At 39.3% G+C, this 13368-nt stretch overlaps 1 protein-coding gene across 4 annotated transcripts in view; it reads left to right on the plus strand.

Annotated features, from left to right (window-relative positions):
• Positions 1–13368, plus strand: part of PWWP2B (PWWP domain containing 2B) — a 36549-nt gene that overhangs the window by 19306 nt on the left and 3875 nt on the right. For all 4 annotated transcript variants that reach the window (XM_039337442.1, XM_039337444.1, XM_039337443.1 and 1 more), the window contains exon 3: positions 5020–6683. In XM_039337442.1, coding sequence (XP_039193376.1) covers positions 5020–6664 — 1645 coding nt within the window. In that variant the 3' untranslated portion in view covers positions 6665–6683. The remainder of the gene's footprint in view (positions 1–5019; positions 6684–13368) is intronic.

Consider the following 13368-nt stretch of genomic DNA (forward strand, 5'->3'; position numbering starts at 1 on the left):
TGTTGAGACTAGTAATGGATTATTTCGAAGTTAAACTAAATCCATCATATATTTTTGTATAGAGTCGGTCATCCTTCTTTGCAAAGCTCATTGAGAGTATTGCTATTTTTGAAATGGCTTGAGCAAAAATAAGGAAGATGATGCAAGTAATCTTCATCATACAACCATTGGTTTAATGACAATAGCATTGACAAAAAGTGTCTTAGTGATTGTCATTTGCAACCTTCCCAGCTGGCGTCTGACAAGCAAAGTCAATGGGAGAAGTCAGATTTGCTTAACAACTGCCTTGCTGAGCCGCAGAAATGTTGGCTGCTGTTGGGGTTGTAAATCAAGAACTACCTGTATATTGTTTTTTTAGATACAAAATTAGATACATATCTTGGCACCTCTCTTTAAATCCACGTTCCATTCAAAGGTAATACAGAAGCTCCCTTATGGCCAGTGAAAACTCAAGACTTTTTTTTATAGCATTTCCTTTGCAGTTGCCAAAATGAATTCTGTAGCGTAATTTTTCTCTAAACTCATGCTACTTCAGGCCAGGTTACATTCCCCAGTATAAAGCTGTTTCTTCTTTCTATTGAAACGCTGTTCCTCCTATAACATTTTAATTTGTTCATATTTATTTATTTATTGGGCTTATAGGCTTCTCCAATTAGCTGATCCAGAGCAATATGCAATTTCCCAATGCATAATTTGGATTAAAAACAACAGATACAAATGAAATTAAAAGCAGCACTGTATAATGTAATCAATTATAAAACAGACTCCTGATCAGACCTTAAAAACCAACTCATATTCCAGAGGGATAGTCATTACAGCCCCCCATGGTTGTTATGACAACTTCTACCAATTTTTCACCAGTTTTCTGAAGACCAGGAGGAAAGAGACCAATCACCTGTCGAAGAAATGTTATTCCTGACAGTTGGAAACAATGTGCTTCCTTGGCACCTGAAAATGGTAATCTTGAATTTAGGGGGCACTTAGAGGATCTGCCCTAGTAGTCTTTTTGAGAGGGAGGTAGATATCACTGGGAACAGGCAGTCCTATAGATACCCAAGCTCTGAAGCAGGGTGGACTTTCAAGGTGACAACCAGCACCTTGAAATGTACTCAGAAGCCAATTGGCAACCGGGCCATCTCTCCAAGTATAGGTGTTACATGGGGGTCCGGAAGTGTACCCATAACTGCTTGAATTGTTGCATTCTGGGCCAATTGTTAGGGCAGCTGTAAGGGCAGCCCCACGTAGAGCATATTACAGAAGTCCAATTAAAGGATGGCAAAAGTGAATGACAGGAAACGTTTCCAGGAGAAGTTGCTATTTATTAGTTAAATTTATTGGCCACCCATCTTTCAATAAGGTAACTCTGAGCGTCTTACAGTTACATCTAAGCTAAAAGATAAAAAGTTAAAATCAAACATTAAAACCAAAGACACATGGGGAGGGCAGAGGTGGAGTGGGGGAGAGGTGGGATCTGTTATTACTTAGTCAGCCACCTCCATTGTGCTGTTTCCCCACTGGGACCCCAAGCTGACTGGCAAAGCCACATCTTTAGGTCCTTATGAAAAGATAGGAGGGTTGGGGTCAACCTCACACCCAGGGGGCAAGATGTTCCAGAGGGCAGGAGCAACAGCAGAGAAGGCCCTTCTGCTGGACCCCACCGGCCAGAATAAATGGACCCACATCTTGCCTCCTCTGCCGGCATGAGTGGTATGGACCAGTCCTGTACAATTGCCACAATAAAATGGAGCCTCTTGGTCACAATGGCACCTGAACCTTAAGCAGCAGCTATGAGTCCAGGAGGAACCCCAAAGTGCAAATCACCTGCCTCAGGGAGTACAATCCCATTCAGAGTTAACAGCAGAATCTCCTTGGAGTTGGTGGTCTTTCCAAGGCAAAGTCACTTTTATCAGGCTGGTATGGAGTCTCGACTAGTTCTTCCCCAGCCAGATTGGGAGAACCTCCAGGCACCCGAACAGCACTTTAATATCGCTTATTTGATGATTTTGAAACCAGTCCATGTTGTTCCAGTTCCTTCCCCAACTGCCTCAAGATGATCTTATGTGTATCTGGAGGTACTTTTTGATGAGATCTGTATTGGCATCCACTTGAAATTATTGAAGTCAACAGTCGTGCTACAGTATCTTTAGTTAACCAAATACCTTTTTAATTCAGAAAAAAAAATGTCCCAAGCATTTCAGATGCATTTAATTTGGCCTGCTTTTCCATTGAAAAAGATTATGGTGATCCAAGTCTTAATTTCAGGCTATATCATGGACTTAATTAAAAGCTTACACCTAAAAATCTGAATTGTCTGCAAATTCTCAGCTGCAGTATTTTTTTTTTCAAACTATACTTGCTATTAAATATTTTTAAAAGGTTCTACTGTGATTCCCCAAAAGTAAGACCTATCCCAAACATAAGCCCTAGTTTTGGGGCGAGGCACACGCCTAAAAATCAAGCTAGGGTGGGAGTGGAGCTTACCATTGCAGCCAGGCCTCCCATGGATTAACACCTGCTTTGCTGGCCCACTTCTTCTGTGGCTGAAGGAGCAGCTTCATTCTGTAGCTGAAAATGGAGCTCCGGCCTGCATTTTGCATTCAGAAGCCATTCCAGAAGGCCTCTGCAGCCAAGAACCGAGCTATGGATTGAATCTGTAGCTCGGTTTTCGGCCTTCCAGAAAAGCCTGTGACTGCAAAATGCAGGCCCAAGCTCCATTCTCAGCTGCAGAATGAAGCTGCTCTTTCAGTCATAGAAAAGAAGTAGGCCAGCTGGGCAAGGTGAGTGGGAAACACTCCCCCCCCTTCTCAGAAATAAGACCTGGTGCCTCTTTTGGAGACAAATAAAAAAAATAAGACCAGGTGTTATTTTTCGGGCAAACACGGTATCAGAAAGTGTTATTTTATAAGCCTTATTTTCAACAATTGAAGTCTGCTTCCTGTAGACTGATCTAACTCAAATACAGGCAAATGAATCAGCATCAAATGGGAAAAGTTAAGTTTAAAGGAAATGCTTATGAGAACTGGTCATGTTTGTTATTGGTTCCCTGTGTACAGCAGAGATAGCTAATAGGAATTCTGTCAGACCTGCCACAACTTAAACCTCTAGACAGAAATGATCCTTGGCTCCATTTGTTGAGAAATTTATAGTTTTATTAGAGGTTGTGTATTGCAGTATTTCATAGCCAGAACTGAGAATCGGGCACCAAAATTCCTAAGTTCTATTTTTCCGTCCCATAACTATCTCTCATTGCCCACCCCAGTGTAACCAACCAATCAGGTTCATGGAAGATGTTTTCATAATGGTCAGTCCAGTGCAGTTTGCAGCCTACTCCTTTCTTCTAGCTGGGTGACCTTGAGGCAGCATATGGAAGAGATACAGCACTATCGTTTCCCCAAGCATTCCCCCCTTCATTCTCCCTCCCCACAGTTCATGGAAGTCTGTCACCACATAGTAGCGAAACACAAGCCATCATAAAGTGGCAGCTGACAAATTCATTTGAAAAGGACATAAATGTTTGTGTGGGGCTTAAAATATTTTCTCACCACATGTAGAGTAAATGTCTATCTTGTTATACCTCCCCTTCTTACAGCTTTGTTTTCCCTTGAATTTCCCTTAAAGGACCCACGTAGACAGTAAAGTTTGATTGTTTAATGACTTTAAAAGTTGGACTTCAGATGATACTTCTCATGGTAACTGGTGTGGATTCAATACGAAGCACAAAGGATGTGGTCCTGCTAGCATTCACAAATAGACAGGGACATGATGGAAGTGATTGGCTTTTGAACAAAAGAATACACTGAAGTTTTGTTCAAATCTTCTTTCTAGGCTGCCCCAAAATTGTTCATCTTTGCCTAGCTTGATATAAAAGCAACAAATTTCAGTAGAATTTCTCATTTAAGTTTTGTGATAGGGAAATACCTGTTTTTCTATGATAGAACTTGATAACCAGCTGACTAGAAGTGCTATAGTGTTACAGAAGTGAAATAATTTACTACAGGTAGTCCTTGACTTACAATCACAATTGAGTTCAAAATTTCTGTTGCTAAGCAAGACATTTGCTAAGTGAGTTAAGTCACCCATTGACTTTGCTTGTCAGAAAGTTGCAAAAGGTGATCACATGATTCAACTATCATAAATATGAACCAGTTGTCAAGGATACGAATGTAAATCACGTGACCGTGGGGGTGCTGCAATGATCATAAGTGTAAAAATAGTCATAAGTCACTTTTTTCCATGCCTTTGTAACTTCAAATGGTCACCAAAAAAACTGTTGTAAGTTGAGGACTACCTGTAAATTCTGATTAGCAACTACTTTTCTCTGATGCAGATAGCTATTATTCTAGAAACATTTCCTCATGTAAACCATTCCCCTGCTCTAAGACATCGCAATGTTTGTTTGCTGTGTTATATACCTTCATATCTTTGTTTGAGTACCTATATATAAAATAGGCACCTTGTATTTAATTGGTAGCCTGGTAGCCATAAATTGCAAATTTCTACCTAAGCAAGATGGGTTAATAGAAGGAAAAAATGGAAATGCTACAAAATGGACATTGGGCTATTGCAAGAAGGACAAAATTGGTTTTAAAAGAGGTAATTAAATAAATAGATTACCTTTCACTCCCATTAAGCTATTTTTTTTTTTAAAAAAATCAGGCTACTGATTCCTTGCATTTTTCAAATAAATCCTTTTATACAATAATCTTGTGGCATTTTAAAGAATAACACATTTATTCATTAATCAGTCAAATTATATACTGTCTAATATAACTTACAAACTTACTCTTGTGTTATTAGACTTCATGAACCACAGTCCAATTTCTCACATGTTGGACTTTGAAAATGGAAATCAAGCTTTTTCAAGATTGTGGAATGAACACGTTATTTCATGTTTGTAATTGTAGAAGTTTAATGTTGACCTTTGTCATGTCCTGTATAATCTTAAATGGAAAGTACAGTTCAATCTGTTCTGATGTTGCACTTCCTTTTCTTTCCTTGTTTCTTTCTACAACGATCTAGGTCTGGACTATTTTGCGTTCCACCAGCTTCCTTACCAAAGACAGAGGATCCTCTTAGCAAAAGTTGCACTAATGGGAAAACTGAAGACAGACCATCCATAGAGCTGGAGGCTGACCAATGGTGTTCAGAAGGAAAACCCACCAAGGCCAATGGAGAGGAGCAAGTCCCGCCCCTCTTGCCTCCTCCACCAACGGGCAGTGTTCCTCCTTATCCTCCCTATTTTGAAGGAGCTCCCTTCCCCCCTCCATTATGGTTACGGCACACATATAATCAGTGGGTACCTCAGCCACCTCCAAGAACTATAAAAAGGACAAAGAGGCGCTTGTCCCGGAACAGAGACCCTGGGAGGCTCATCATGAGCACAATTAGGCTGAGACCGAGGCAAGTGCTTTGTGAGAAATGCAAGAACACTCTGAATCCAGAGGAAGGTATCAAAGCCCATCAAAATGCAAAAACCCAGAGGAAACTAAGCATCCAAGATAAGGAACAGAAAAGACACAGTGAATCTGAATATGTAGAAAAAAAGAGCAAAAGAGAAAGGCGAGAGGAGGAGAAGTTTTCTGGGGAACAGCTGCAAAGGACTCCAGTTATAAAAATATCTTACAGCACCCCTCAGGGAAAAGGTGAAGTTGTGAAAATTCCCTCCCGCATCCATGGTTCCGGGAAGCCATTTTGCCCTCAGCGACTTCTCCAGAATGGCGGGGAGGACCAAGAAGAGGCCCAAGACTCAGAACAAGATCAGGAAAGCAAATGTTTTATGGACAAGCAGTCCAGTGGGCACCATGCTTCCATTCCAAAGCTAAAGTTAACTAGGCCTGTGCATTCCAGTGCAGATGTGCCCCCTCCCAAAATCCGTCTGAAGCCCCACCGGCTCAGTGAGGGGGATAATGTTTCCATTTACAAAGCCGAACTTATCGATGAGATGAATGTTCTTCCCAGCAGTGGAGAGTCTCCTGCGGCGACGGCAGCTGCTTTTTACAGTGAGTCTGCAGAACGGAGTCTAGCTGAAATGTCTTCAGGGAGTTCCTGTGAAGATGATGACTTCAAAAGGTTTCCTCAAGGCAAAGATGGACATGATAACTTGGCTTTTCTTATGAATTATCGCAAACGGAAAGCAGACTCTTCTAGCTTGTCAGTGTGCAGCAATGACAGCCTTGATGAATCTAAATCTTCCAGCTCAGAAGTACCATCGCCAGAAATATGTGACTTTTTACCTGGGGATGACGCCTCTGTCTCCTCATCTTCTAAAGATGACCGTAAAATTGTGCCCCCACTGACTGTTAGATTACACACCCAAAGTGTCTCCAAATGTGTGACTGACGATGGTAGGACTGTTTCAGTCGGAGATGTTGTCTGGGGCAAAATCCATGGCTTCCCTTGGTGGCCCGCCCGTGTTCTTGACATAAATCTTAGCCAAAAGGAAAATGGAGACCCTTCCTGGCAGGAAGCAAAGGTTTCATGGTTTGGTTCTCCAACAACGTCTTTCTTGTCACTATCAAAACTATCCCCTTTTTCTGAATATTTCAAACTACGATTTAACCGTAAGAAGAAAGGGATGTATCGGAAAGCTATTACGGAAGCTGCGAAGGCAGTGGAACACTTGACTCCAGAAATAAGAGACCTCTTAACACAATTTGAAACATAATTTTTGTCTTCAAAAACAAGTAAGTTATGGCGGTGCATAACCCCTTTGTAGTAAAGCAATTGGTCTGCTTTTGAAGGTTCAAGAGAATACTCCTATTTCGGGGGGGGGGAGGAGAACACACTAGAGATGTGCTATTTAATACTTTCTCAGACACATCAGCGTAACTACTGAAAATCATAAGGATTATTCCTAATTGCTAACAAACCATCCAGAAGCTTTTGTATTTGAAATACAGCCACATTGATGTAATGCTTCATTTTTTTAAAAAAAAATTGAACAGATATTTATTCAGTGTCTTGTTTAAATGACTTATCAGATCTATATTTTGTCTTTTTTTCTTCATCTTGTTTTTTTTTTTTATCAAAGTGAACAAAGCATCAATTTGAAAGAAATTTGAACATATATTCTGGCATGTTCTTATGGCAATTGCTTTGTACTGATTCTATGTCATGTGACAGGCAATATATTTTAGGGAATTCCTTCATTCCTTAGGCCTTGAGTTTGGATGACCATAGAAATAAAAGTTTCCTTTTAAAGAATAAAAAAATGCGGGCCTGATTTTTTTTGAAACAGATTCTATGTCTTCCAAATTCTGTTCAGGCTTTTCTTCTGTGCTACATAATTTTGGCATGCTTATAAACCTTTGCCATAGAAGAGTGTGCACATTAACTTGAGCCATTAAAAATAAGGGTAAAGGGTAATCTATGTCTGACAGAGAAAAGGATGAGAGAAGTCTCTTTCAATGATCTAGTTTTCATAGTTTATTCAACATTAAGAGAATTTAGTATTTTACAATTGTCTAGATTTCAATTCTGGAAATCAGTCTTTAGGTTATTCTTGAGACTGTGGTGCTTGGATTCTTGAATGTAATGAGGAGCTTGCGAAGACAATCACAATTTACATCTCTAGCCAATTAGAAGTCAGTAATTAAGACTCTGGGGAGAAGATTTGAAACTGGAAGAAAGAGAAATGCTTCTGGCATGGCTAGTGATGTATGGGTCTTTTTTTCTGAGAAGACCCTGGGACTTTCAAGACATCTGATACAATCTAATTAGCATGTTCACAGCCTACTTCCACATTATGTTAAAGAGGTAGCTGAATACAGATTCAAGGTGTTGGATTTCATCCATTTTTTTAAATTACTGTCATTCTCCTCCCCCTTCATTTTTTGTTTTCATTTTTAATAGTTGTCATTTTTTCCTGAACTAGAATTCTGAAGAACTCAAGCTCTGCACAGTGTTTTCTAGTCTTGAGTTAACCATATTTGTTCTAATGTGAATTAGCAACACAATTAATTTAGGTCTGCATTTTAATTACTAAGACCAAAGGTTGAATTCCTGGTTTAAACATTTAATATTGATTAGGAAACAAGCTAAACCTTGAGTATTGAACTCAAACAGAATCAAGGAAGGATTAGCAATATTAGCAATATTTTCTTCAGGAGAAGAAAATTATTTTTTGTGTGTGTTTGGTGTTCACATAGTAACTTCTTCAGCAGTCTCCTATTATGAGTATAACCACTTCCAGAAGGAAAAAAAGTTAGCTGTTTTGTTACACTGAAAGAGTTAATTCTGTAACAAATAAATTTTGCTTCCAGGGGTGATGGTCTAAGTTGAGACAAGGAATTTGAAGGAGCATCTCCGCTGCATGATTGTAATAATGCATATGAAGTAACTCTTAAGAATAATTCCTTGTACACCAAGGGTCTTTTCCTGTTAGCAAAGGCTGGCTCTTTGGTCACTTGGCTTAGAGTAGAGCATGGCTGGCTCAGAGTTCTGGGATTTGAAGTCCACAAATCATAAAAGGGCCATAGTTCCATCACCCCTGGAGGAACCTGCAGATGGCATTATAATGCTCAGCATGTAAGCATTAAGATGATTCCTCTTCAAACTCTTAAAGAAATCTAGAACTAGAAATCCGTGGGAATCAGGTCGTTTATTCAAAACTGATCATGTGATAAACTGAGAAGAAATACTTTGGTAGGAAGCAAGAGGTAATTGCAGCTCTCTGACCCACAGATTTGTAATTCGTAACAACCAGTAGCATTTTGAAATGTAATGATTCCTTCTGCTACCCAATTTCAAAATCTAAATTATAACTACCAGATACTAATAAGAATGCAGGGCTCTTTGGGAAGAAATGACTATTAGTGTTTTAGCCCAGGGGTCTCCAACCCCTGGGCCGTGGCCCAGTACTGGGCCACGGCCTGTTTGAAACTGGGACGTGGGAGAGATGGGCAAGCGCACACATATGAAGCTCCACTTGCGTGAGCAGTGGGCAAATGCACAAAGCTCCACTTGCACAAGCAGAGGGCACTTATGCTCATGCACGAAGATTCACTTGCATGAGTGAAAGGCACTTGCGCTCCGTGGAAGCTCCACTCAAGTGAATGGAGCTTTGCACATGAGCATCCTCTGCTTGCACAAGTGGAGGTTTGCATACGAGCACAAGCGCCCTCTGCTTGCGTAAATGGAGCTTCACGCATGAGCCCAAACACCTTCCACTCGCACATGAAGCTCCATTCATGTGAGTGGAGGTTGTGTGCACCTGCCACTCACACAAATGGAGCTGTTTGTGTGCATGTCTACCTGCCACTCACACGCCCGGCCCCTGCGTGGTGGAATGAACTAAGTTTACACAGGTTTTGAGAAAAACAGGCAGTAATCTGAACAGAACTGTTTTAAGAAATGCAAGTTCTTCATTTCATTTTAACCTTGCAATGTTTTTTTTCCTTAATGCTATGAAGCAAGATCAGTATGACTGCAAGGAAGAAAACAATTTCTGAGAATCTTGTCCTACTTTGCAATATTAAGTATCTCTTAAGGCTGCAGTCGTATTTTTGCCTAAGTTAAAGAGCTGAAATGGGCTGGTCATTAGTGTAGTTTCCTTACCAACAATATAGAAATGCCTTTCTTTGGGATATATATTTATTTATTTTCCAGTTTAGCTTATAGCCCTGAAATTTCCTGGAGTTTCCCACCCAAGTATTAACCAGGTACAGTTCGGTTAGTCTTTTTGAGATCAGCTAAATTGACTAAGCAATTTGTATCATCAGATAGTTTATGAAGTTAAAGGATATTCTACTTCAATATGGACAGAGCTGGGGAGTTCAGAATTTTATAGTTGGTTTTCTTCGCATTTGCAAAGCACCATTAAATATGTTTAGTTTTGCTGTTAAAGTATAAAATGAGGACAGGTGAAATTGCAATTGTTAAGAACTAGCATTAGGCAGCTATTGTTAAAGGACCAGAGGCATCGGGGTTATTTATGTGGAAGGGTATAAATAATAATGCTGAAGTTCATGTAAGGTTGAGAAGTGAGAGGTAAGGGATATTGAAAGATACCCTGTAATTTATCCCTTGACTTCATAAATTATCTGGGATAATGTAATTTATGAAATTTTAAAATATCTGTACAGGGGTCCCAACACGTTACCTGCATGGAAGCACAGCTATTGATTAATACACTGGAGAGCCAGCATGGTATAGTGGTTAAGGTGTTGACTAGGATTAGAGAGACTCTTGAAATCCAGAGTTGGCCTTAAAAGTTCTTTAGATGACTTTAGACTCATCATTCTCAGCCCAACCTACTGAAAGAATTGTTGTGGGTAATAATTGAAGGAATATATATTACTTTTTGGCTATGGGAGGAAAGGTAGGGCCTAAATGAAATAAATATACGTATGCAAACATTTTGAGTTTTACTTTTTATTTTTAACACTCAAGAAGTATCCTAATTTGAAGGCCTCTGCCCTTGAAGGGATCAAAATCAGAACTCTTCCAGAAAAGTCAAAATGATTTTGCACATTTCTAAAGATAATTCTGTTAGGGAGGATCCTAGCCACTTTAGAATCTCTGGGTTAAAGTTTAATACTTCCTTGGCTCCAAATTAGCAGAAGAATGGGGAGACTGAGACTGTGCAAAATACTGGTTAAGTGTATTTTGCAAAAGAAGTTAATCTGAGCAATGTCTCTCCTGCCTTCAAATATTAAAGCAGCCACATCCCTTGAAGCTTCACATGGCTGCTTTGATTAGCTGGTGGTCAAGGCAGAAGTGCTTGTACCTGCTTGCGCAGATTGCAGGAAATGGCATATGCATTAAACTTTTGGATCATTATATTGCAGGTAAAAAGTGTTTACCTGCAATATAAGACCCAGCAATATTCCTGGGGCTTATAGTAAATTTGTAAACAAAGAACATTGTACCAAACACACATGGATGTGAGGGCATCTGACTGCAACCTCTGTCACCCCATTGATTGCCAGGATTGATTCAGCTTCCTTCCTCACGGCTCCATGTGCATCTCTTCCAATGCTGCATACTTGGTGGAAGAGGGCGACCATCCCAGATAGAAGGAGTGTACCAATCTTCAGTCAAGGATATACAATAGCTGCACTCAACTGCTAGAATCTCCAAAAGACACATGGTAGAAGTCATAGGATCCACATTGCTGACTGGAAATTGAAGTCCACACATCTTAAAGTTGCCAGGGTTGAAATCAATTAAAGTTGCACCAAAACCAGCAACAGAAATTCGGATTTTGTGACTTTTGTAGTGCATCTTTTACTCAGTGTTCTTTGTTACATATGTACTATAAGCCCCAGATTTTTTTCTGTGTCTTAGATTGCATGTGAACATTTTTTAGACTTCTGGATCTATAATGTATATGTATAAAAGAGAAGAATTTCCTAAAATCCAAAGTTTCTCAATATAGATTCAAATGGTCTTAGCGAAGACTCCCCTGGCGCATGCACTTAAAATTGAGGAATAAAATATTATGAACACAAGCTGTCCAGGAAATTTGTTTTCAGCACAGTAGAACATGTAGCATTTGAAAACCAGCCTTGTTCCCCCCCCCCAATTTTTTTTTTGTTAATATAGTAATTTCAACCAAAGTTGAAGGAAAGTTCTTTCGATTGTTCTTATTGTGAGCGACAAACTCTTGCGATTTACTGATAGATCCACCCTCTTCCTGATCCTGCTTTAGGCTCTTGTTTAGTATCATAACTATTTGTTTTCAAGTTGAAATGAGCCATGAAAGCTACATGTTCTCTTTGAAAATGGTTTTCTTTTTAGCAGTGATGTTATGTATATCTTTGTGTTCCAAGATTCGTGTCATAGCAGACAGACCTGGTGTTAGTAATGAAATTGCTCATGGTCCAAAGTGTGAAGTTAGCTTTTTAATGTCACTGGGTTCTCATGTTTGGCCACTTCTATCTCAGCAAATTTACAAAACATATATTTGTTTTAGGCAGTGGCCTGACTGTTCAAGACTTTTTGATATTTGAAAATAGTGAAAGTTAAGGGCATGAGAAGAGGGTTGCTTTTCTTTGCAGTCAGAAACCTGATTAAGCTATGAAACTGAAGTCTTTCCTTTCTATTCTAGTTTTGAATGTGCTCACCACTAAAAGTTTGATAATTGAGTAACTGTAAGCTTTACGCAGAGCATAGCTGGTTTAGACACCGCCTGGATTGTGCGCATATTTTGGTGCAGTGGGTAAGTGGCTAGCCTCAGGCATGAAAAACCAGCTGGATGACTTGGGCCAGTCACTCTCTCTCAGCCCAACCCACCTCACAAGCTGGTTGTAGGAAAAATAGGAAGTAGGAGTATTAGATTTGTTTAATGCCTTTAGTTGACCAAAATATATATTTTAAAAAAGGACAAAATTATATTTATATAATATTTCCTAAAATTATTTCTTAGTATTTGTAATACATGATTTATCATTATTATCTTTATTAATTATAACTAGTGCTTATTGGCATACTGGGTACCTATCAAAAAAATTTGGACAGCTGTTAGAAATTCTACATTTTGACAACATTTCCATCAGTCATTTGCAAAAGGCCACACTACTTGGCTTGGCACATATACTACACCGATTCATTACAATATTCTGGGTTCTTGGAAAGAACTCAATGTGGATGGAGGCCAATACCAGCTAAAGAACTGGCAGCTGTGAATAATAATAATGAACATCTGCCCATCTACCTGTGGTAGGCAGATGTTCTTCAACAATATCAAATATTTGTCTCTCTCAGGTCCTTGGGAAGGACTCAATAGGTGGATAAAAATGCCAAATCCAATCTTAACATCTTGCTGACAATGCAACCAATGTAAATAGAAAGAGGATTGCAGATGAAATGGCAAAGATTTTTCATAGCCATAGATCTTCAAGGTTTTTCATTAACATCCTTTTGTTTGTTGTAAATGTGACATGCTTTGCATTTGTCAGTCATTCCTTAGATTCCGTTTCATAAAGCAAAGCAAACTTTTAAGATCTCTGGATGTCTGTTTTATGCCCAGTCATAACCTCCTTAACTTTCTGCTTTTTTGCAGAAAAAACAAAGTGATGGTAGAATCCTCTTTTCCACAGAGAATGGCCAAAACCAGAATATATTTGTGACACTTTTTGTTTTGCGTAGCTTTTGACCTTGTCCAGTCCCAATTTAAGCTTGCACATTCATACATTTTTAGTATAAAACATCTTAACTGAATATGTTTGGCCTGGAGACATTTGAGTGTATACAATTCACCTTTTTCCTTTTTCATTTTTTAAGAATGGGAACATTTTGAAATATAGCTATAGGCGAAGGTTAACTACGAAAACATATCTGTGGGATCCTTGGTGCTCTCTGAGCTTGGTGGTTTTCTTGCAGACGTTTCAGTACCCAACTAGGTAACATCATCAGTGCACTGACAAT

The sequence above is a fragment of the Crotalus tigris genome, unplaced genomic scaffold (assembly GCF_016545835.1).
Source record: "Crotalus tigris isolate CLP2741 ecotype Arizona unplaced genomic scaffold, ASM1654583v1 scf7180000017678.2327064, whole genome shotgun sequence".
NCBI classification, from domain to species: Eukaryota; Metazoa; Chordata; class Lepidosauria; order Squamata; family Viperidae; genus Crotalus; species Crotalus tigris.